The sequence below is a fragment of the Electrophorus electricus genome, chromosome 21, assembly GCF_013358815.1.
Source record: "Electrophorus electricus isolate fEleEle1 chromosome 21, fEleEle1.pri, whole genome shotgun sequence".
NCBI classification, from domain to species: Eukaryota; Metazoa; Chordata; class Actinopteri; order Gymnotiformes; family Gymnotidae; genus Electrophorus; species Electrophorus electricus.
In genome coordinates this window covers 9,052,399-9,077,226 of record NC_049555.1, presented here as the reverse complement: position 1 = coordinate 9,077,226, position 24,828 = coordinate 9,052,399, and the positions used below count along the sequence as shown (strand labels likewise).

The 24,828-nt window shown below is 45.7% G+C and overlaps 1 protein-coding gene across 50 annotated transcripts in view; it reads left to right on the top strand.

Moving 5' to 3' along the window:
* Window positions 1-24,828, top strand: part of madd (MAP-kinase activating death domain) — a 42,548-nt gene that overhangs the window by 4,505 nt on the left and 13,215 nt on the right. For 15 of the 50 annotated variants that reach the window (XM_035521029.1, XM_035521019.1, XM_035521017.1 and 12 more), the window contains exons 2-23: window positions 3,714-3,926; window positions 4,966-5,243; window positions 5,409-5,715; window positions 9,950-10,259; window positions 11,486-11,617; window positions 11,777-11,890; window positions 12,059-12,139; window positions 12,467-12,475; window positions 13,483-13,539; window positions 14,463-14,635; window positions 14,785-15,020; window positions 15,153-15,312; window positions 15,493-15,596; window positions 16,015-16,214; window positions 16,747-17,000; window positions 17,318-17,457; window positions 17,604-17,705; window positions 19,903-19,962; window positions 22,681-22,789; window positions 23,257-23,443; window positions 23,578-23,728; window positions 24,010-24,213. In XM_035521029.1, the coding sequence (XP_035376922.1) occupies window positions 3,868-3,926; window positions 4,966-5,243; window positions 5,409-5,715; window positions 9,950-10,259; window positions 11,486-11,617; window positions 11,777-11,890; window positions 12,059-12,139; window positions 12,467-12,475; window positions 13,483-13,539; window positions 14,463-14,635; window positions 14,785-15,020; window positions 15,153-15,312; window positions 15,493-15,596; window positions 16,015-16,214; window positions 16,747-17,000; window positions 17,318-17,457; window positions 17,604-17,705; window positions 19,903-19,962; window positions 22,681-22,789; window positions 23,257-23,443; window positions 23,578-23,728; window positions 24,010-24,213 (3,427 nt within the window). In that variant the 5' untranslated portion in view covers window positions 3,714-3,867. The remainder of the gene's footprint in view (window positions 1-3,713; window positions 3,927-4,965; window positions 5,244-5,408; window positions 5,716-9,949; window positions 10,260-11,485; window positions 11,618-11,776; window positions 11,891-12,058; window positions 12,140-12,466; window positions 12,476-13,482; window positions 13,540-14,462; window positions 14,636-14,784; window positions 15,021-15,152; window positions 15,313-15,492; window positions 15,597-16,014; window positions 16,215-16,746; window positions 17,001-17,317; window positions 17,458-17,603; window positions 17,706-19,902; window positions 19,963-22,680; window positions 22,790-23,256; window positions 23,444-23,577; window positions 23,729-24,009; window positions 24,214-24,828) is intronic. The other 35 variants (XM_035521039.1, XM_035521038.1, XM_035521037.1 and 32 more) reach the window with 6 other exon arrangements.

The following is a 24,828-nucleotide window of genomic DNA, read 5'->3' as shown; positions in this document are numbered from 1 at the left end:
CCGATTACCCTGGGCTCCAATGCCTAATAAGACACAGTTCCTGTGCTATTTACATGCATACCGCTATTGGGGGGAGGGGTGTTGTTCAAAATGTCCTGTGTTTTGTAAAATGCTTCATCAGATATGGGTGAAGGTACTGAAGCCTGAATCCTGACAGTTGCCACTCTATCCCCAGCAGTGATTTTAAAGCTTTATTTTCTTAATTTTCAATCTAAATGCTGGAGACCAAAAAAGGCTTAGTCTGATTACTTTTAAAGATGACATGTAAACACTTCTATCATTTCTAATTAATTAGTTATTTGTGTGTGGCTGAATTTGCAGGCTACAAGTTGGCTTATGATTGAAACTTGCTCTTTTCTCAGCTCGTGATTGGCCAGGAGCCATTCATTGTCCTCCTTTCTGGATAGCGATTGGATCCTTGTATTGTCTGTTCAAAAATAGCAGTCGCATCTACCCTGGTGGAGAGGAGCAAGTTGGGTTTCCACAGTGACAAAATGGAATCTCATTATCCTGTGGCTGATTGTAGTGCTTGAGGACTGGGCACATAGTGATCGTCATGTAAGATGTGACGTGATTTGCTCCCATCACACACAAACACGCACGCGCGCGCGCACACACTCACAAAGCATGTAGAACAGGTCCTGGAACATGAGCTGAGTCAAATGGGAGACAGTCACAGAGCCCAGTGTACCATAACTATAAACATTACTCTATTTGCCCAATGTTTATCTGCGCTCTCATAGAAAAACAGTTCAGGAAAGAATGAATTAAAACTGGTGGTCATAAGCATTTTTGAAGCATTATCTGTGAAGATTAACATTTTAAACACTTATGCTTTTCAGAAAGACCCCTTTTTCACTTTTTTTTCCACTTTGTCACTTATCTTCAGTGTTCACAAAAGAAAAAGACATTTGAGGTATTTGGAGACATCTCATTGACCACTGTTTAACTGCCCCAGTTTCCTTTATTGGTGTCAAGCCCTCAAAAAGCTTTCATTTTGCATGCTTGCCAAAGATAGCACAGGGGTGTTTGAGCCTTGAAACCATACCCAGCAAGTGTCCTCTCTAAAGCGCTTTGCTTACTTCTGCAAGCACCCCAAACTGCAGTGGTCTGCAAATCCACTGGAAAGCACTACCTGACTCTAAAGAGGGTTTAAACAAGTGCTTGCTGATGTTTGGGCTTTCGAGAACTGTTCCACAACCTCGTATCCTGGGCCTGGAGTGATTCACAGTGTGTTTGCTCTTGCCTGGGCCCTGACTCGGGCCCCAAACAGTTGAGGTCCTGGTGTCAGAACAAAAAGAACAGAGGTGTTATTGATGTATTGCTACGGAACAGGGCCCCAGGGGGCACCCTGCCCCCGCCTCCCTCCATTTCACCACCTCCTCCTCTTGCGTAACGTTCTGGACAGCAGGCAGAGAGGAGAACATGCCAGGGAAGCGGAAGAGCTCGCCTACTAATCACTGAGTCAAAGCATTGGACAGCGGGCACGACACCCAACACCGATTAATGAGGCCCGCAGGACGAGGCCTAAGAAAGACCCGCTGCCCACACCTGCCGCACCGTGACTGGCAGACTCCTGGCAGCTCCTTTCTGCTGCATGTTCTAGGTTTCAGGTGTCTTGGCACGCTTGGGAGGTATAATTGCTATGGACTCGCTTTCGCAATGGTCATCAGCACCAGCCATCCTGCCTGCTTTGCATAGCGGCGCAAAATTCCTCCTCCTGGTGTAGGCGGCCGAACGAGTTCAGCCGAACACACACTTGAATTAGGTGTGAAGAAGCAGCATGTTTCCTAATCTGGACCTCAGAACAGCAGGGGTGTTTGCTGTTTTTTGACTGGCTGTCCCTTTTGACAGTTGCAGAAACGTTGTTGAGTGAGTAGTAACTGCGCGGTCATATGGTTAGACACGGTAGGTATTGCTAAAACTCAAGTGAACTCATCATGAACCATACTTTGAACAGGGATAGATATTTAACAAGGATAACTATTGATACCAAGAAAAAAAACAATAACATTAAATTGGTGTAAGACTGAACTCTACTATGGAACAGTGAGCACAAATTCTAAATCAAATCTTATAATTAGAAAAAATTACTTACCAACTTTGAGGAAAAACGTATTTACTAATAAATGTGGACAATATACGGCCCTACAGAAATGAAGACGAATCAGATTGAATACCAAGATACTACAAACATTTCTGACCACAAACCTCAGTGGTTTTTATTTGTTTGCTTTTTGTTTTATGTGTGTGTTGTTTTGTTATTTTTCCCCTCAATGTCCTGGCAATATTTCTTTCTTATTGTGTATATCCCAGCATATTTTGAAAACTCCCAATAAGTATTTAAGAAAATATCATCTTTGTTCATTCTGAATAGTTTGTTTTATTACAGCATTTAGTAAATAAAATACTATTACACAGTGTTAAATGATTATTTGTCATTATTTGTTTTACTGTACACATGTGAACGCCTGCTAATGTTCCTGCAGTTTGTAACTGACTTAGTTACCACAGCATCTCTCTCTCTCTCTCTCTCTCTCGTTCTACCTCTCTTAGTGTTTTCTTGCTCCCTCTGCACTCTGTCCATCTGAGCGACTATGCTGGTTTATTAATGCTTCCTTACCCCCTCAGAATTCTCCTGCCGCACACCGTCAAACATGCATGCTGGAACATCATATTAACATGCCCCTGAAAACTCCAACAAATCCCACACTTGTCGAAAGTTGAGATGGTAAATTTGTATAAATGCTGAATGTAAAACAGCCAGGTACCATTTTTAATTTCTTTATGTAAAATAGCTTGTGTAAAACATAGTTCGTTCAGTGTCTTCTCTGTGCTGCTGCGGCACTGAAAGTTGTCAGATGTCACCTTGGGCCTTGCTAACATGGTTTGAGCGAAAATTATGTAATACTGAGAGATGCCTGGGAGAGTTATCTGAGACTCAACACAGGGCTGGACCTAATCCCATCAGGCACTGAGCACAAGGCCTGTTCTCTTCAGCCGTGTGTGTGTGTGTGTGCGTGCATGCTGCAGGCTATCTGCAATGTGGGATGTGCATGCAGAACCTGAGAGAAACACTCACCCAGTTTAATAGCGAACCCTAAATGGGCAGAAAAGCGCACCATATCATTTACATTTAAACCTCCTAAACTCTAGCCATATTACTTGCTCATTAATATTAAGGTATATTGTTCAGAAACTACTGTGAATTATTCAGTAATTACATTGAAACTAATTTGAAAGGGATGAGGTTACTCGAATGAGGTATGAGGGCTGGAGCCACTAGCAGGTCCTTGGAGTGTAAGGGTCTAACGTTTTGCATGATTATTCCACATAATAAATGATGTAGGCTCCGCCTGAATGACTGGTGCGATGAGAATGTAGGCAGCCTGCGCTTGCTGCTTTATGTAAATTAAGCCTCAGCATTATGTTCGTTTGTTATTTTTCTGATCTTAGGCCCTGATAAAAGCCTGGGCTAAAAATGGCTAATCGCACAGTAAACAATTTGCTCCTAACCAGCGTGTGTGTTTCGTTTCATCATCGTGTTTGTGTATTAACGCCTGTGTCACAGGAAATGTGGACAGTAATTTACATGTTCAGCAGTGCTTTGTCATAGCATTTACAATCATTCCGGGAGACTCCTCTCTGCTGCAGGGATCAGAGTGTGAGGAATCACCTCCGTAACTTTTCTTGCTTCTGTTCTTCACTTTCAGGAGGACCCTTTCCTGTATGGCTCGGAGCACAATGGTTGGCTGCCATCTGCCTGGACCTACCCAATCCTAGCCCTGTCACTTTCTGAGTGGACAGCTTTTGTGAAGAGCGTTTCATTGCCACGGTTGCCATGACTTAAACACTGCTCATTCAGACATGGAGAAAAAGAAAACATGTTCCCGCCTTCTGGACTACCTGGTGGTAGTTGGAGCCAGGTGTGTATGTGTGTGTGTGTGTGTGTGTGTGTGTGTGTGTGTGAGACCATGCACGCAACGTGTGCGCGCGTGTGTGTGTGTATGTGTGTTTGCGCGTGTGCATGCGCCTTTGTGTTTGCACATGTGTGCATGTGCCTGCAAATTCTTTGTTGATAGTGTCTGCAGGGTGTCGACACCAACCGGGTGTTGGCGCATGAGTTTACACTGGTGTGTTAGCGAGTACGTGTGAATCAGTAATAATGTATGTGAGCTGTGTACCGGAGGTGTGCACCAGCTCATGGTGGACTGGATGGGAGTGGAGGCCCTGGTCTTCACACTGTCCGTGAGGTTAATCTATTTGTACTGGGCCCTATGTTCTGCAAATTTTTTTATTTTTTTTTTCCCCTGACAGCGGGTAAGCTGGACAAGGTCACCAGGTTAAAGAATGACAGACATAGTGAGGGTGGAACCTGATCAGTGCGTTCTGTATGCAGTTGTATAATCGCAAAGAATGTTTTTCATGTCCATATTTGTGAGTGTTAGGGAGTTTTTTTATTGGGGCTTTTGGCCCTGGTGGAATAAAATGAATGTGTTCATTGGTACATTTCTGTGTAGTTTCTTGTTTGTCCCTTTATCTACTGCGGCTATACGATTTGGGGAAAATATTTAATACCAATTTTAAAAAATCTATTTATTTATTTATTTTACTAATATTTTATGTAATAATATTCCATAAATTAAGCTCCAGGCTACATGTTCATGGACCACATAGCAACAAATGCCTACTAAGCATGAGCGAATAGAATGAGACAAAATAATGTAGTGACTGCTACTGTGTATTTATAGATAAAGAACTATTACTATTGGCATAATAGGGTAATTAAAAAAAAAAAATCATGTAAGAAATGTGTTAAGAACCTTTGTATTAACATTCTTGATATATAATTGAATTTGTAACTATTGGCAGTTTGTAAATTGCATTCTTTCTAAACCGCAATTTCAACGGAAAGCCAATTAATCGCTCCACCCCTGCACCCTCCTCTTTCCAACGGGACGGCAGGCAGCCCAGTAGCGACAGCGTGGCCCAGACACCCCAGCTGCTGAGGCGCTATCCGCTGGAGGACCACGCTGACTTTCCCCTGCCGCCCGATGTGGTGTTCTTCTGCCAGCCCGAGGGCTGCTTGAGCGTGCGCCAGCGGCGCGTCAGCCTCCGCGACGACTCCTCCTTCGTCTTCACACTCACCGACAAGGACTCTGGCGTCACGCGCTACGGGATCTGCGTCAACTTCTACCGCTCCTTCCAGAGGGGCCACCACCGCCCGCGGGCAGAGGGCAAAGGTCAGGGGCCTTAGGGCGTCCTCTTCATCAAACGTTCAGCACCTGGAGCAGGCTTGCAGGCTCGTTCTGTTTTTCGAACGCAGCCTTTCGGCACAGGAGGTCGGCGAGCGACCGCCACTTGCGCGTTTCTCTCACGCAGTCCCACTTGCTGTCCTCTCCCCGCAGAAAAGCCCCTGCCAGCCGACGCCACAGTGGAGGCCCCGGAGAAGACCGACCCCTCGTCGCTGTACCTCTCGGACGACTCCACGGCGGCAGGGGCGGGTGATGCAGGAGGCGGCGGCCGCTCGCCCCGGCCCAGGCGCACCCGGGCAGCGGCGCGGAACCGCAACAGCACACTGACGTCGCTGTGCATGCTCAGCCACCACCCGTTCTTCTCCACCTTTCGCGAGTGCCTCTACCTCCTCAAGCGCATGGTGGACTGCTGCAGCCATCGCCTCAACCAGAGGGCCGGAGCGGCCAAGGCCATGCAGCGGTGAGTGAGCCCTGCCCCGCCCCCCAGCACTATCCACTCATTTTCAACCTGACACTGAAGACACGCCTCCTCTGTGTGAATGTTGACGTGTGTTTGCTTTTACTTGTGCTTTGTCCTGTCAGATTGTGCCCAGTAGTATAATGTTGTTCTTTTTATGCTATTTTATGCTTTTTATGTCTAATATGATTCTTCACTGCCATGGAAGAACAGTGCTCTTCTTCATTTCCCTTGTTAAATAATCTTAGTATACCATTCTGCCTCACATGCGGCTAAAATGAAACGTATCCTTTTTTTTTTTTTTATTGTAACTGCGAGGTACCAGTGGTAGGGTGATTGGTGTTTTGATTTCTTTCTCTCGCTGTCTCTTTGTCCTTCCCTCATATTTGATTTTCCTCATATCCGGTGGTTCTTGGCTGTTTTTATGGATCCTAGCAAATAAATAGTCATGAACTGCTAGCCAAATGGTAGCTTCTTAGAGAATTGTAATTGCTGTAATGGATCACAAAATGTATTAAAAAAAAAAAAAAATCAGGAGGCGGATGTGTCATTCAAGGCCGTTTTGACCGCTTTTGTTATTTAAGGTGGGAGGAGTGTGAGAGTGGGGAGAAATGGAGCGTGGGAGTGTTGGAGATTGAGAAAAGAGTAGGGAGACAGCTCTGATGATTTCCTCTTCTCCCCACGGATGCTTATGCAAGTGGCTTGCTGAGTGTTCACGTGCGACACACCCCGAACCCCCCCCCGGGCTATTTAGCTGTGTTCCAGTGGCGGCCCTCGAGTATGTATCATTAAACAATCTCCACAAGTGCTTTGGTGCTCCCGTTCAGATCAATAGGCATTGTGAACCATGTTCGTTTTCTCAAGCCTTTTCAGCTGTAGCCTAGCAACTGCCACCGTGATGAGCAGCAGATGAGTTTTCAGGCTTCAGTTTGTTTGCCGGTGAATTGGCATCCTTTTGATTTCCTCAGAAGGAGGAGAATAATTGAAGCAATAAGCTACTGGGGCTCTGTGTGTGTGTGTGTCTCTCTCTCTGTTTGTGTGTTTGACATGGCGATCTGCTGCTGACTAAACGCTGTTGAAATGTCTGCCGTTCATTTAGTGCTAGATGGTGCAGGCTTACTGAGGGGTTTAGTGTAACCTTGTTACTTCATCAGACCTGTTTACTCTCGATTCACTTACAGAACAGGCCCAGCAGGCCTGAGAACACTGTTACAATGTTGTTTTGCACTTTTTTTCTGATTTAAATTCAGTTAGGGTTTATTTGTTTGTTTGTTTTTTGCCACATTTTGTTTTATAAACTGTATTTCCAGTGGACAAAATAACTGAAAGCTACATGCCAGGAGCCCCAGCTCCCCTCATTTGACTGCTCCCCAGCAGAAATGTGCAGTCATCTATTTGTGATTTGACCCAGAAGGTTATGTGGAAGCAGTGTAAATCTCTACAGCACATGCTACAGTTGCTAATAGTACTATTCAGTGCAGTCATTTTTCCTTTTCTTTTTCTTTTTTTTAAAATCTAAACTTTCTCAGGCTGTTTTCAAATGTGGAAATGCACAAAATGCAGATGCTGAGTTTAGTGGCATTGTGAGTGCAGTCGCTGCCAAAGCAGTGCAGAGGGCAGACGTCAGCAGAGCAGGGCTGTAGGAGTTGGGGTGGGAAGGGTTTTAGGGTAAGTCGGCTAGCAGTTGCAAATTCTATAACTATTCTGAATTGTGCCAAAATAAGAGAATCGAAATAATTGTTAATATTTATATTAAAACAAATATTACATAATATTATATTATGTATTAATATTATCATATTTCCTCATATTGGGGTGAAATTTGAGATTTTATTATGCATTCAGTTACTCTCTAAAGAACCTTAATCAAATATGTTGTGAAGTTAGAGCTTTACACAAATAAATGTAGATTGGCTAATACATGATTGAATGTGCTTGTATTTGCCTCCAACTCTCAGCAAGCAGAACTCAGGATCTCTGCTCAGTGTCCATCTGCTAGTGCTGCAGTTTTCATTTGTCTGACAGGTGCAGTGCATTCGTGGGAGTTCTGTGAGTGCGGCGTGGTGACTGTGGAATCGTTGGGTCTCCAAGGGGCACTTCTGACTCAGTGCTCTCTCTCTCTCTCTCTCTCTCTCTCTCTCTCTCTCTCTCTCTCTCTCAGCGCAATAGCATCCAGTGACCTTGACATTGCTCTATTACTGGCATTTCAGTGTGCAAACACACACCTCTACTCTCTTTGAGGTGCAATTGAGTGACTCCGGTATCTTTCAGGTTAAGAGCCTGTCATTAATTCCATCAGGAAGGTTAATTGGTGTAACGCAGGAAACTGCTGGAGGTGTTAATTCACAGCTTTAATTCCACATGGAGGTTATTGAAGTATTGAGTTTTCTTTGTGGCTTTCATTGTGGTCATGTGTGTTGTCACTGCGGTCTGCTGGCGTTGCTTGAGGCTTCTGCAGCGGTTGGGTCTAAGGTTCAACAGCTGTACGCAAGCAGACTGGAATAAGCGTTTCAAATTATGTAGACAGAAGCTAAATGTGGGGATTCAGAGCACATGAGCAGAGAGAGAGAGAGAGAGAGAGAGCGAAAGAGAGGGAGAGAATAAAAAAAATTATGTGCTTATGTAAGGCTGAAGCAGTCTTTCAGACAGATTGAGGTTTCTGACTCTCCATGGCGACAGGTTGCAGGAGGTGGGAGGTTCTCGTGCCACCAAATGATGTCTGTCATCTGCCTGGCATTGGAGCCACATTCTCTAGCCCCCCCAACCGCAGCCCACGCCAGCTGGATTGCCGAGGGAAGGGATCTCTCTGTGCCACCAGCTTTCAGCCCCCCAACACCAGCTGGCTGCCACGTTCCAGTATCCAGCCCATGCTGTGCCTGGGTCGCCAGGCCAGGATTCTGGGACCAGACTCGCTCCACCTGCCAGAAAATAAAATGATTTCAAAATGGGAACAGTGGTGTATATATTCACTGAAAGGTTATGCTTAGGATGGGGTGTTGGGCAGAGAAAAGCAGGCCATTTAGACCTAGAATGTTCCTGAGAGTATTGAGAATATTCCTGCAGTGGACTTGAAAGTTGGCTCTGAGTTTCTTGGTTTGAGATTCATGTAGCGTATACATGTAGAGTGTCAGTGAGCTTGGTCAGCTCCACGCAGTCTGCCCACTGCTTTACTCTCATAGCTTTAAACTGATTAGCAGCCTAATCTCCACCCGTTAGCTACCAGATGCCACTGTTTTGTGCTATTTCTGGCTCTCAGTCACTTGATTACTAAAAAGGCTTAGAGGATCTCGAGATAATGGCCCAATTGCCCATCTCACAGTTTTATAGGCATGCACAAATGGCCAAGCACCCTATCTTTTGCACAGGTTAAGTGTCTTGACGTACGTAGAAAGCCCATGTACGTAGGGCTTTCTTCCCTGGAAAGCGATAGTGACGGTGTATGGAACAGTCAGCGTAGCCCAGCTGAAGTGGTTAGGGAGAGCACTGCCCTGCACAGGGCACAAAAAGACGCACGAAGGTGAGGACATGTGGGGTAGTTTACGGGCTGTCATAAGCGGTTGTGATAAATAATATAATAACATAATCATAATGGGTCCGCATGCTGCAGCATCACCACCTTCCCAGCCTGCTGGGTGCTGGCACATGTGAATTGTGGGTAGTGTAGGCAGAGTAGCGATGATGAAATGTCCTTCAGTCATCGCGTTCAATGCACATAGATATTGTTCTTAAGAAGGTGCGGCAGTGTCTGTTAGAATGAACGAGGCTGTTTTTGCCCAAGGACATGCGATTGGACAGAGCTTGCTCCACTGCGTCAGTATATCCTGCTAAGTGATGCAATGTCAAAATGTGCAAGTGGAAAACTGCAGAGAGCAGGGGGCTAAAAATAGCTAAGCCGGTTCTGGCCAGAATATCTGTTTTAGTCATCCAAATGTGTCGGGGGGATGAGACCGTGTCTTTTTGTAGCTGATGACTGTTTTGAAATGTATCAGCTGTAGAGGTGTGCACATGCTATGCTGTACTGTAGTCAGTCACACACACTTTTTTTGATTAAGTAGTATTTCTAAAATGTCTACAAGTGTGAATTCCCGCACTGAACTAAGAGAGGTGTGTGTGTGTGTGTGTGTGTGTGTGTGTGTGTGTGTGTGTGTGTGTGTGTGTGTGTGTGTGTGTGTGTGTGTGTGTGTGTGTGTGTGTGTGTGTGTGTGCGTGCGTGCGTGCGTGCTTACCTATCCTCCAGGGATGCCATGTGGCGTGTGTTCATCGGCGCCCTCTCTGTGGAGGAGAAGGAGAAGGGCAGTCAGCTCCTGCACGATCTGCGGGAGATTGAGTCGTGGGTGTACCGCCTGCTGCGCTCACCCGTGCCGCTGGCGGGGGCTCGGCGCGTCGACGTGGAGGTGCTGCCCCCCGAGCTGCAGCCGGCGCTCACCTTCGCCCTGCCCGACTCCTCGCGCTTTGGCCTGGTGGACTTCCCTCTGCACCTGCCTCTGGAGCTGCTGGGCGTCGACGCCTGCCTGCAGGTGCTCGGCTGCATCCTGCTGGAGCATAAGGTATGGCGCCCAGGAGGGGACACTTCTAATCAGCACCGTCAAGACTAGCAGTCAAATTGCAGGTGGTCAACAGGTGTTCTCATTAGAACTATGACCGAAGCAACAAAACAACACAACAAAACAACCACAAAACAACAATTGATTATTATCAGAAGATCCCCTCTGAAAGAAACATTTCAGCTTCTTCCATCTTCATCTCACTACAGGCTTCCAAAGATTTAAAGATAATTACGGCAAAAATGGACCGCGTAGACCACTTTGGTTTGTCACTGGTTCTTGCTAACAGAGCATTGTTTCTGTTTCATTATGACCCCTAGCCTTTAAAAAAATAAAAATAAAAATTCTATTTAATTAGGCATTATGTATTGGAGTCATCCACATGTACAGCCATGTCCTAGAGGGAGTGATTAGGGGAGGAGACGTCTAGTGCTCAGGGCACCATGGCCAGGACTGTTTAACCCCCCCGCTTATGCACATGTATTTGTTCTTTTGTTCATTCACTAATTTGGCATCACATGGATTCAGTTTAGGTCACATTTTAATACGAGCAATTGCGAACGGCAAAACTGATCGGCTTTGAGAAAGTAAGCTTGAGGAATGAATTTGAGATTTTAAGCTTGAGGAATTGAGTTTTCTGCATGCTGTCACAATATAGGCATAGGGGTACCTCACTCCCTAGAAAACACATCATTTTGATTAGCAAATAACAATTGCGCGGGGGAAATTTTAACAGTAAGTTTTTGATGGTGGTGCTCTATTGGCATGTCTAAAAGTGGCATATTTATTCACTAGAACTTCCATTGTGAGTGATGTTAAGGTCAGACTGTTGCTTACCAAGAAAGTCTTTATATAATAGTTCAGCAAAGCACTTAACGAAAGTGTTGGGAGCAAATAACCATTTTCACAAACTCCACATAAATCTCCCCATAATAATTGCCACATCTTTGACAATATTTTTAATGTACTTTGCATTCTAAAATAGCTAATGAAATGGTTCATGTATATCGACATACTGATCAAGTTTACACAGGGCACATATAGTATAATAAATTAAAGAGTGATTGTCACACAGCTTGTCAGACAGATCATCCATCACCTCCATTATGTGTAGTTTTCCAGCTCTGGGGTGCCGCATATTACAGAGCATCCATCAGTTTCTGCTGCCTTCAGCCCTTTATTCTGTGAGGATACGAGATGAACTCTCAAGCGCCCTCTGCTGTTTGTAGGTCGTACTGCAATCTCGGGATTACAACGCGCTCTCTATGAGCGTGATGGCGTTTGTGGCCATGATCTACCCTCTGGAGTACATGTTCCCAGTCATCCCCCTGTTGCCAACCTGCATGGCGTCAGCCGAACAGGTAAACGCCCGATAAGCCATCACTGCAACCGGCTCCAATGATTTGATCGGTGTTCCTAAAAAGCACGACTGCACGCGCGTGACTGCACAACACTGGAGTAATCGCATTACAGGAGCAGGTGAAACAGGCTTTGCCTCTTCATGTTTCCTCTCTTCCCAGCTCCTGCTGGCTCCTACTCCATACATTATCGGCGTGCCCGCCAGTTTCTTCCTCTACAAGGCCGACTTTAAGATGCCGGACGATGTTTGGCTGGTGGATTTGGACTGCAACAAGGTCAGTTACCTCTAGTACTGTAGTCAGTCAATTGGACTGTTTTTAATGATGATGGTGGTGGTGGTGGTTGTTCGTCTTTCTTGTCTTTGGAGCCTCACGCCGTTCAGCAGACATTGTAAGGCGGGGAAAGTTCTTTTCTAATTCTGGATGTGTACGTTTCTTTGACAGGTCATTGCTCCTAGCAACGCTGAAATACTCCCACCTTTACCTGAGCCGGAGGCCTCAGAGCTGAAGAAGCACCTGAAGCAGGTATGCTAAAAATGACTTACTCTGCTCTATTTAGTACTTCCCAGAAATATGATCGTTGGTACAGATTTCACACGGATAAAGTGTGTGCACTGAGATAAGTGTGTGGGTGTGTGTAGGTATTATTATGAATAATAATTTTATTTATTTATTTATTTATTAAATCACCACCTATGATGTTTTTTTTTTTAGTTTTCAGCAATAATGTTGTTCTTCTGATCACATTTCCCATATTCTAATGTAAATGGAAATGTTACATCTGTTCAGTAACTGCAGTGCATGTTAATGAACATCTGTTTTTTGTTTTTTCCTTCCTTCGGTCTGTTCTAGCATTCGGAGGTAATGAGAGTTCTGGGTGCATCTGCTCATAGACACAGCAATAGTTTGAGGTTTCTAAAGTGACTAATCTCAGAAACTGCTATATGGGAACCATTCACACATCTTCTACAGTTCAGGCCTGATTCAGGGCACAACTAATTTCACCTGATTCAATTAACAAAAACTCTACATCCTGCCATTATTCACAGTCATTAATTACATAAATACATTTTTATTTTAGTTCAGTGATGCATTAATATTTGATTAACTCATTGTTATTTTATATTATCAATTATATTTTTTTCATTTTCATACTGGTGAGTTCTGCTGTTCAATTACTATTCAGTTATTTTTGGCAAATAGCTATTTAGTTTTCAGTCTTAATGATTATTATTAACAATGATGACTATAAATCAGAATGTGGTATTCTGATCATCGTGGTTCTGAAACCAGTGACGCAAACTTAATCAGTCAATGAAAGCCTGTTTGCTGTAGCGTTAGATTATGATATCCAAATCATACTGTTGGCAGATTTTCATTTTTGGCAAGCTTGTGTCTGTGTGTTTGTTTTTGTTTCTTTGCCTGAACTTAAAAAAGGACCAGAGAGGTGTGATTTTCATATTCTGTATTAAAAAAAACCCCCAAACACCTGTTTTACAGATTACTGAAGTTCATAGCTTGTTTTGCCTTTACTGTTTGCCAATGTCACCTACTCAAAATCAGGTTTTTAAGAGAAATTCAGCTTCTGTGACCACTCTCATAATTTGTCTAGTGTCCTTGTGTTTCTCACTAACTTGCCCTTTGTCCATTCTGTTGTTTGTGCAAAAGCACACTTTCTTCCTTCCTTTCTTTCGTGTTCTGATGTCCTCCTCACTCTTGCACACTTGGTCGGTCTGTCTGTCTGTCTGTCTGTCTGTCTGTCTGTCGGTCTGTCTCCTCACCATTTTGCCCTCCAGTCTGGTCACATGAACCGCTGATCCTACGGCAGTCATGTGACCCTGGCTCTGTTTTGTTCTTGTGTTTCTCAGTGTCTGGTTAGGTTGACTGTGATCACCCAAAAACAGATCTTCGCTACAGACTCCAAGGTTCCTAAGCCTCTGCTCCGCCATGCTCCCTTGCTGCTCGACCCCCCCCCCCCCCCCCCCATTCCTACTCTTACTTAGATGCACTCTGCACATACACATGCACTTCATCCCAGATGTGCACGGCTGTCTTCTTTTCTCTTACATCACATGCAAAAAAAACCTACTCTAATAACCTCTTACTTAAAGAGGTACACTCTACACGTACACTCGCACACATTTAAAGTCCTGGTCATCCCCTCTCCTTTTCTCCCTGGCCCTGATGGATTGAGATGTAATCCTCTGCTGCTCACCGCACTCTGTCTGGCTTGAGCATGTCTGGATGTCTCCTGTGCTCTAAGCGTGGTTTAGAACCCTGAAGCGGCAGATGGTAAATCCAACCGATGATGCGTTGTCTTGGCAGCGTGGCTGGCCTGGACTGTCCAGAGTGTGTAAAGATCTGCTGGAATCCCAGCTGCGTCGGCGAGGCACTGGCCGAGTGGCAAGGCACTAGCACTATTGCCAGAGTGATTTGAAAATGGCTCGATGTGATGAACCTACCCCGCTCTTTAACAGTTTTGACCTTTCAACCCACTAATTAGGCATCTCATTTCAGGCAATAGCTGTCAGTCACACTCAAGGCTGAGGTAATTTTGTGTGCGTGCAGTACACAAAAGCAATTTGCCTTCGGTTTTGGTAACTGGATGACTCTTCTCGTAGATTCCAATCAAAGGCATGTATGTATAGGGTCCTAAACACTCTTGCGTACCCTTATCATACTGCATATGAAAACGTGCAGTGTTGTACATGAAACACTGATGCCTGAAGTGAGAATGCTTAACCTTACCCCTTTCTGTTGTAGGCTTGTGATTTTTGTAAAATACGGATCATTTCCATTAAGTTCTCTCTCTCTCTCGCTCCCCCACCCTCTCCCTGCCTCTCTGCAGGCTCTGGCTAGTATGAGTTTGAACACTCAGCCCATTCTAAACCTGGAGAAGTTCCAGGAGGGCCAGGACCTGCCCCTTATCCCCCCTGGCCGGGAGAAGTCGTCCCCTTCCTCCACCGAGTTTAATCCCCTCATCTACGGAAATGACGTAGACTCAGTGGATGTGGCCACAAGGTGAGTGCTCCAGCACGGTCAGGGCCCAGCCCGGACCCTGCCGGTCCAGCACATACATGTTTTGCCAGACCTTACCTGACAAACACTGGAAGACCAGTGGCAGCACGCTCAGTGCTCAGCGTTGTGGATTTGCGCTTTGCCGTGCGCAGGGTGGCGATGGTGAGGTTCTTCAACTCCTCCAACATGCTGCAGAGCTTCCAGCTGCACACGCGCACCCTGCGGCTCTTCCCGCGGCCTGTGGTGGCCTTCCAGGCCACGTCCTTCCTGGCCTCTCGCCCGCGCCGCACAGCCTTCACCGAGAAGCTCTCGCACACGCAGGCCGTGGAATACTATGGCGAGTGGGCCCTGAACCCCACTAACTTGGCCTTCCAGAGGATCCAGAACAGTAAGAGCATGTGCGGCCCGCAAACCAGGTCCTCGCAGTCTAGTTCACAGCCCAGCACAAACAACGCCACCTTCTTTATAAACACAAATAATGCAAGGTGTGTGTGTGCGTGCGTGCGTGCGTGCGTGCCAGATGTGTATGACCCTTCCCTAATAGGTGATAAGCCTAAGTGGTATGCTCACCAGTTGCAGCCTGTGTTCTACCGCGTGTATGATGGCAACTCGCAGCTTGCTGAGGCCATTAGTGGCCCACTGGAGGATGAAACGAACGACTCAGACCCTACAGACGACAGGTGGGCAAGACATACACACACATACTGTTAAAGCCAGTGTGCTGGAAATTTGTCAGTTATATCGGTTAGTGAACAGGTGTTTTAGCTTCCGCTAGTAAGCATGTATTGTTTTGTGTTTTGTTTTTTATGAGCTGCATGGTTCATGTTTGTTTGTGTGTTTGTTTGCATTGCCGGTTACAGTGGCAGTGACAGCGAGGCGTACGACGACTCCAGCTCCTCCTACTCCTCACTCGGAGATTTCGTGAATGAGATGATCAAAGGGGACATACAGGGTGACACACCAAGTTAGCCCCCTGCTCCTTTCTTTTCCACTCCTACTCCCTCCTGCTCTCCGCTTGCCTCAAAACAGAAACGGCTCTCAGTTCAGTTTGATTCAAGATACTGAAATGGCTATCATTTTAAAAGTTGCTTTAAAGCTTTTCCTTGCTGTGCTTTGGCAAACATCACCCCCTTTTTATGCATGGATGAGGCTTTAAATAGACAAACATTTTTAGTGTTTTACTAAGACACTGAGGTTTAACCTGCTAATGAAATACTGCTGGACATTCTCTCAGAGCTCAGCTGATGTTCCCTTCAGAGTACTGCTGCTGTCTCTAAATGGAACGTGGCATTGTACATTAGTCTCAATCTTTCCTGATCTCTCTCTCCCATGTCCACCCCTCTCCCCCTCTCTCTCCGTCCTTCCGACACGCTCTTTTGCAGATGTGGACCCCTTGACACACGCGGCACTGGAGGATGCCAACGAGGTGGAGATCCGCGACTTGCAGGAGTTTAAGGGGGAGGCTGGTGAGCGCATGCCCGAATCGGAGGCCCTCCCAGAGGCGGACAGCCAGCCACTGCGCTCCAGCTCCAGTACCACAGCCAGCTCCAGCCCCAGCACAGTCATCCAGGGAGTCAATCACGTCAGTAGCACTCCTCTCAGCAGTGTGCGTCCGGGGCCGGTTAGAATCGCTTTGTTCAGTCGGCGCGAAAGTCGTAATAAGGGCTGTGATTTTATTAGCCTGTGAAATGAGAGGATAAACTAAAAACTATTTCAAATGAGGAACTGAAAAATACCTGTACATTTTAACCAGTTTTGATCTATTTATTAATTACCTATAGTAGGAACTTTACAACTTATGGGGAAAAAGGTAACGCAGTGCGTTCAAATGTTAAAAGGGTTTCATTCAGTAATAAGATGTATTGTGGAATATTGTATTGTGCTTTCAAATGTTAATATGACTAATTAACAGGCAGTGGTAGCTCACGGGTTAAGGTACTTGACTTGTAATTGGAAGGTTGCTGGTTCAAGCCCCACCACTGCCAAGTTGCCACTGTTGGGCCCCTGAGCAAGGCCCTTAACCCTCAATTGCTCAAGTTGTCCTCACTCATAATTGTAAGTTGCTTTGGATAAAAGTGTCAGCTAAATGCCATAAAACAATACTTTTTTTCTAGGAGCAGGCAGAGCCTGTTGAGATGGAGGCATCAGCTAGTGTGGCTCTGCAGAATTCCATTCCTGGATTGGTTCCCCCACCGTTCACAAGACCCGCCCCAGAGGCGGCCCCTGTGGACTCAGCCAATAAGAAGCGGGAGTATGACAACCCGTATTTTGAGCCCCAGTATGGCTTTCCTACAGAAGAGGAGGCTGACAGTGAAGAACAAGAAGAGAGCTACACACCACGCTTCAACCAGAATATCAACGGAAACAAGTATGCCTGCCACACACACACAGAGCTTTAATCTTATTAACAAAGAGATAGTAGTTTAAATCAGAACGTAAGTAGCAGATTAAAATGACCTGCTCAATTCTGTGATTGTATGAAGCTTGTGCCTACCTAAATCAACTCACTCCCAGACTTCAAAACATGCAAGCTGAAAGCCTGTGTGTTTTTGGTTTTATTTAATTCTCTTTTCATGTCTACATACACACACACTCAAACACACTGTCTCACCTCTGTGTGTCTGTGTGTCTGTGTGTGTGTGTGTGTGTGTGTGTGTGTGTGTGTGTGTGTGTGTGTGTGTGTAGGCCATCTCGCCCGCTGAGGCCAAGCAGCCTGAGGCTGCCGGGTGAGTCGGACGGTGAGGGCGATTCCAAAAACAGCTCCCCCAACTCCAGTGTGTCCAACAACAGTAGCGACGGCTTCGGAGGACTCATGTCTTTTGCCAGTGAGTGGCTTTTACACCTTATGTTGATATTCTTTGCTGTTGTATCTCTGTGCACTTCTAGATTATTTTGCTCAGTGTCTCTATGAATAGGTCTGTGTCCCTGTAATACTGGTGCACTGTGTGTGTGCATACTGGCGTCTGTTTAGGTAACCTGTACAAGAACCATGGCACCAGCTTCAGCCTGTCCAGCCTGGCTCTGCCTAACAAAGCAACCAGGGAGAAGAACACCCCCTTCCCCAGCCTTAAAGGTACGGCCCGTGGTTCCGTGCAGCCTCAGGGCCTGCTGCCTTCCTGCCGGACCCGCCCTTTCATCCACCGAGCCAACCACTCATCCTTAACACTTCACCGTCCGTTTGTCCTGCCAGTCCAGTCAAACGCTGTCCCTGTGGCTCGCTCTCTCTCTCTTACTCTCGCTCTCTCTGCACCTTCTAATACACTGTATATATCTAAGCTCCTTTATAGTTGAACTTTGTCACTCCAAGATCAAAAATGTGTTTACAAAAAGTCACCAACAGTGATTAAATGCACAAATAAATTGTCACCATGTCACCAAGGTATTGGAGCCGCAATTGAAGACTGTGCACTTAAATGTCGGTTTATGACACCAGATTGTAGATAATGGTGTAATTAACAGCACACTTGCTCAGAGCTAAGGTCATGGGGTTAGGACTCTGATGAGAACACATCATTACTATTCATCATTTACCGGTGCTATCATTTCTTCTTTTGTCTTTGTTCTTTTTTTTTTTTTTTTAATCTCTTTTTCATCAAATGTTTCTTTAGAAAAAAATAAGAATTAGGTTTTCTTTTAGAGGAATAAACAGATCAAGGTTGGTAGGATTGTTGCCTGATTTATTGCCCGAACCCTGATCTATTAACAGCATTTTGAGGTGCTACACCAGAAGTGAACCAGGAGCTGCATGTGGTGCCCCAGAAAGCTGCCATTCGCAGAAAAAGTGGGCATTTGAAAAGAGCTCGTTCACTTTCTTAGCATGTAGCTGTGGATCTTTTGTTGTTTTTTTACCTTTGTTTTCATTTGCTCATGATTTTGGATACATTGTTTTTGCTGTTCAGATGATGAGGAGAAGAGTCCTGTCCGTCCTGGTATGTTTGTAGCCTGACCCAAACTTGTGCCAGATTGCTGTGTTTTATTACCTTAGACCTTTACCTCTATGAGAATGAGAGCCCTGCATTCACCTCCGTTGAACATACTAGCAATTGTGTGTGTCTGCGTCTGTGTTTCTTTGTGTGTGTGTGTGTGTGTGTGTGTGTGTGTGTGTGTGTGTGTGTGTGTGCCCACGCTAAAGGGTATATCCACACTTTCTTGCTCTTTCTACCTTAACTGTGTGGGGGAGTGTGTATGTATGTATGTGGCACCAGTGTGTGAGCAATACTAGCACACACACATGTCAAAAAAGAAGCCCTTTTTAAGCATTAAATCGAAGAACTTCCCCCTTTTTAAAATGCTGCATCTCCAGGCTTAGGTTTTCTGTTGAGTCCTTGTCTTCGCTGCCCTCGGCCCTCGGCTGTGGCCTCCTGTGTGGACATGGCCCATTCCGTTTAGAGCTTCAATTGAGCTGGGAAAGAAAAAGACTCGTATGTTTAGAAACTTTCAGCCTCGCTCTGCACGGCCTCTGTTGTGCGGTGGAACCTGGAACAGACCCCATGTGGACTCTGGCAAACTGCGCTGGTCCTAGAGCTTATGAGCTCCTGTGGTGTGGGTGGAGGCCGGTGTGTGCTGATCCCAGTTTTCTCCTGTGTGCAGCGGGTGTAGTGGCTGAGCACAGCCAGCAGGAGATCAAGCCCCTTCCCGTTAGCTGCTAGCTCACTGGAGAGGCTTCTTCCTGGAATATATATGTGTAATTTGTATTCAAAATAAGTGTGTGTTTGCTGCCCTGCTCACTTATGTACTGGTGTTTTGCGGTAAAACAGCAGGACTATGTCTAAACTAGAGCCATAAATTACAACCACACAAGCCTTCTTTAAATTTCATACTACTGCTACTTTATATTTCATACTGCTTTTACAGTGTACCACATTCTACATACTTCATTGAACTCCCTGTGCTCTGATATTCTCCCACTCTCCTGTAGTATCTCCTGTCTGTCCCGGCTGTCTCAGTCTCCTTAGAGAAATCCTAATGGAGCAAAATGGCTCCCCTAGTGCCCTGTAGGATATGCCACAGCATTAGTTACAGAGCTCGTTGGTGGACTGTACTGGAATACTCAAGCCACCACAGTATAGCGCTCTCTCTCTCTGTCCCACCCACCCCCACGTCTCACTCTTCTTGTGTTCCTTGTCCTGCTACTGGTTTTCTCTACTGTGCTTTTGTAGTGTCTCGTGGTTGTAGTCGTGGGTTGATGTTTGGACTGGTTCTGTCTGGGCCGGTGTTGCTCTCTGTCCTCTTAACCCTCCCTTTGCACTAATTCTGGCTTCTGTGTCCAGTATTTGGGCTAAATTCTCTAATGGAGATTATAACAGAGGTCGGCCCGGGGAGCGGAGAAGGTGGGTTCCGCCCTTTGCTGCGTGAGCTGCATGCTTCTCCAAAGCCAGTCACCTACATCTCCCAGCATCCTCTTCCTCCTCCATTGCTTCTTGTTGTGCTTCTAAGAGTCACCCGTTCCTACACTTTCATGCTAATGTATGAGGGTTGGGCCCATAACTTTAGAGTAAAATGAGCTGTTGGTGTATATCTCTGAGTTACCCTTGATAGATGGCTATCTATACACATGCATACGCGCACACACACACACACACAGAGATAACATGCTGTCACTCACCCCAGATGCTTAGTGAGTGATTGAAGCTTTAATTTTGTACAATAACTTGCCAGATGGCAATAATGAAGGTGTACAATGCCTGTCTCCTGGGCACTGTAAATGTATTTGTTTAGGACATGACAAGTGATTTAGAAAGAAGTAATTTCAACACCACTGAATGTCATTATTTCAATCAATCAAACTTTAATTAACCCTGGAGGGCAAATCCAATACAGAGAATATACGCAAAATACAAACTAAAAACAAAAGAATAGGCCCGTATCTTCCCAGCTCTCTCATCCGCATAGTCCAGAGTTTAAAACGCCCGATATTCTCTAAAGCCACACGATATGGTTCTAGACGGTTCTGTACAGTTACTTATTTTACTTTTCTGTGCTCACAAAGAAAGGCAAGTAAGGTGCAGTAGGTGCAGTCGCGCACACGAGCACTAGAACTCGTCAGCAGTCAGCCCAAGCTAGCCTTCAGAAATGGTGGCAAATGTGCAGTCCTTTCAAATGTGAAAGCAAGGTGAATAAGTCCGGATGCCAGAAGCATGTAGTGGGAGATGTGCTGAGGGACATTGGAGTTCTTTCACTGCACAAAAAAAGAAATTTATATAATCCTTTCAAAAGGCTTGGCATGTGTTCATTGTGCACTGCAATTCAAAAAATGCTGAATTTTTTTTTTTTACAGCTGCCAACTGTTTTTCACACGAGCCATGCCCGTGTTCCATCATTTTAATCCCTCGAGGAGAGTTTTCGTTCCACAGAATTACTAAATCCAGCCTTAGTCAGAAAATTGAGTGAGTAGCCCCAGACTATAGTGTTACAGCAAGAGAATGTAGAACTTTAAGTTAGGAATACAACTGCTATAAGCATAGCATAGCAAGCATACATAAAAGTGCACCATCTGCTGGTGAGTTATGTAAATAAGATAAAGATGTAGAGATGCAGACACTGGACGTGGAGTACAGAAAACCTCCATATCATATGTGTTTGTTTGATCTTAACCGTAATGAAGACTCTAACTGAACGGCTTTTTTAGCTACAGATACAGTGCTAAGCAAAGGTCCTAGGCCACCATTAGATTTATTGCTTTGGCAATGGTATAATGACCATATGTAATTATTTCTCAGCCTCTTTATTAAAATACAAATAGAAAATACAAGAAATATATACACAGACAATTTTTAAAAACACGATTTTCAGTTCAAAATGACTTCTAGAGGCAAAAGTCAGTATTTAAGTGGGACACACTTGAGCACATCTTAAACTCTTTTGCAGAGACGGTCCTGAAGTTTTCTGAGCTAATCTTCTGGTTCCATTCCTTTCAGGTTTAAGAGAGCCAGATTCCTGCTATTGCTCAATTGTAAGGAGAGGTCACACTTAATACTGGCCACTGTAGTCTATAGAAGCTGTTTCTGATTTTCCTGGTTGTATTCTAAGAGACTGAGAAATAATTATATATGGTCATTACCAAAACAACTGTAATGGTGGCCTAAGGGTTTTTCACAATACTTTACTTCACTTGTACTATTTCACAAAGGAAAATGTCCTTACTGTAACTCCAAATACTACTCTATGAGCATTCATTAGTGTATTTGATAGGACATGGGAGATGAATGAAATAAAGCGCTGTTTATTGATGGCCCAGGGCCCAACCCATCATGTCATCTACCCACACAGCAAGAAGTGTGGAACATGCAGTGCGTGTATACAGTTCTGCTGGCGCCCCAAAGCATGTGTCCATAAGCGTGCTTCGTGCGTGTGGTTAGAAAACTTGCATCCGCATCAGCCGTGCAAACTGAACCACACGGTTTTATCATCTGAACTCATCGTGACTTTGTTGTTCTTCTTTTTGTTGCTTACCCCCCCCCCCTTTTTTTTGTTGTTGTTTGTTTTTGTTTGTTCCCTTTCTCTGCATGAGTCACATGATGTGTCGGTGTCGTGCCGTGCAGGCTGTTCCTCACTCACTTGTTTCGCCACTCCTTCTTCTCACTCTGTCCTCTGCCAGTGTGCGTGTGTGCGAGAGAGTCTGGTCCCCAGTCTGCTGCTCTCCTCCTGTTCATCTGTAGCTTTTATCCAGCATCACTGACCATTTTGCCCCCCCCCCCCCCCCCCCCAGCAGATTTTACCTTCAGGGGGAAGAAGAACTGTGTGTGTTCCTTTCCACTTAGAGTAGTTTTTTTTTTTCTTTCTGTATGACATTTGTTTGAATCAAATTACTATTAAAAAATCTTCTGTAAAATGTCATGTACATTTGGTGTTCTGGTGTGCAGTGAACTGGTTGTTTTTGCGTGTTCAGCTTAGCCAGTGTGTGATGATGAATTTTTAAGTATGTCTGAGTACAGTAAGTATATAGGTTTTGTGTTGTGTGCTGGTGTGTGTTTTTTGTGCCTTTTGTACATGTGTGTGCACATATCCTTGATTGATATCGGGTTCTAAAGAAGTGTGTGTCCTCCCAGGCGGCCGAGCACCTCGTGCGCTGGTGGATCAGAAGTCCTCCGTGATAAAGCACAGCCCCACAGTAAAGAGAGAGCCTCCGTCACCACAAGGCCGCGCTAGCAACACCAGGTAGCCCACTCTCCAAGCCCCTCACAATCTCCTCACAGCCTGGTTCCTCTTCTAAGAGGTCACCCAACGTTTGGTCTGTTTGTAAAAATTAGTTGGACGGTCTGTGAAACTGGAACATTTGTTGCTGGGTTTAGTAAGAACCACAGCACTGTCTGGAATTTAATTGTAAAGAAAGCGGTCCTTTTTTGGGGGGGGGATACAAAAAATGGTTTGTGGATACACTCAGAATTCATAAAGCTACACACTGGATGCGTAGTTCCAGATCTTTTTTTTTCAAAGACAGTGAAGCTGACAGCTAATGTGGTCTCAACTAAGTTTTGGTCCCCTTTAAATTTGGTCGCCATTCCTTCCTTACACATTCCGAACAAGTCCTCTATCCGCTTTACTTGTACCCTGCGTCGCAGCTGAAACATCCCATTGAGCGGGCAAGGGCTAGTATCTAGTGCGCAGCGTGCTTGTTTTTGCAGCGAGAACCAGCAGTTCCTGAAGGAGGTGGTGCAGAGTGTGCTGGATGGCCAGGGTGTCGGCTGGCTCAACATGAAGAAAGTGCGCCGCCTGCTGGAGAATGAGCAGCTGCGCGTCTTCGTGCTCAGCAAGCTCAACCGCGCCGTCCAGTCGGAGGAGGACGCCCGGCACGAGCTCATTCCGGACGTGGTGGGTTGGCAAGGGCAACTGGGTCTGAAGAACATGGTGCTCACAGTCAGTTAACTGGTATGTTTGCACTAAGGTTTTTCTCTTTCATCTGTGTGTGTGTGTGTGTGTGTGTGTGTGTGTGTGTGTGTGTATAGGAGATTAGCAGGAAGGTGTATAAAGGTATGCTGGACCTGTTGAAATGCACAGTCTCCAGTCTAGAGCACTCCTACACTAACGCGGGTCTGGGAGGCATGGCAAGCGTCTTCAGTCTGTTAGAGATAGCGCGGACCCACTACCAAACCAAAGGTAACATGAGACGAATCTTTCCGCTTCCAGACTAAAACAGTTGCTCTAGCATGTCCTTCATCAAAACAGGTGCCTTGTTGGCATTTTTCACCTAAAGACATTGTTACCGACAAATAAAATTTCTTGCACTGACAATTATTTTTAAAAATTATATGTTGCAATTCTAATCCTGCAATTGGATCAGGGTCTCTCTCGCAACAGCCAACAGTATAATAGCATTTCCTCCTTTTTTATTGTCTTGTCGTGTACGTCATTGCGCGTGGCGCCCCTTTGTGGCACAGAGCCTGAGAAGCGAAAGCGGAGTCCCACGGATGGGGCAAGCAGTCCGAGCAGCAAGGAGAGCCCGTCTGTCCGTGTGGAGAGCGCCAGGGCGGCAGGCGTGCTCCTGGTGCCCAGGATTCAGCTGCCACCCCCTTCCTCCGGGAAAGGGGCGCACCAGTTTGACACCCGGAGTCTGAACGAAGAGAATTTTATTGCTTCTATTGGTGTGTACACCTCGGCCCCGTCTGCATGCGCCTCCCTGCTTGTTATACCACCCCAACCACAAGGGGGCGGCGTCTCCCTGAGTTCTCTCTGTGAGCTGATTTCTCTGTTCTGATAACTGTCTACACCAACGTTTTGCCAGGTCTTGCGAGCCAAACAATGCTGCCTGAGAGTTTTGGCTAAATCGTTCCTGATAAAGTCCTCCTTCTTGAAGTCCTCCGTTCTTCAGATCTTAAACCCACAGCCATAGAATGAGCTTGTTGGAAAGGCACTGGCTGGTGTAGGCACGTTACCAGAATACTGTGATGATCATGTGCCCAGTACGTTTCAGTTCCCCATCTCTGGAATGTAAAGTGCGTGTTGGTTTTGGACTGTTTGCCACTCCTGACTCCCCCAGGACCCCCTGGCTGCATGGTAGAGTAAGTTTCCTTTGAGCCCCAAACCTGCTGCTGTGTGTCGTGGAAAGGCGGGACCCTGAAGGTCCTGTGCTGTCCCGTTCAAAAAAAGGCCCCGTCTGTCTCCAGCATGAGCGGTAGATCACTACTCCCCTGTAAACAGCCTCGAGATTGGTGTTGCCTCAGATCGTTACGTTATTCCAAACCTGGTTGGCCCACTAC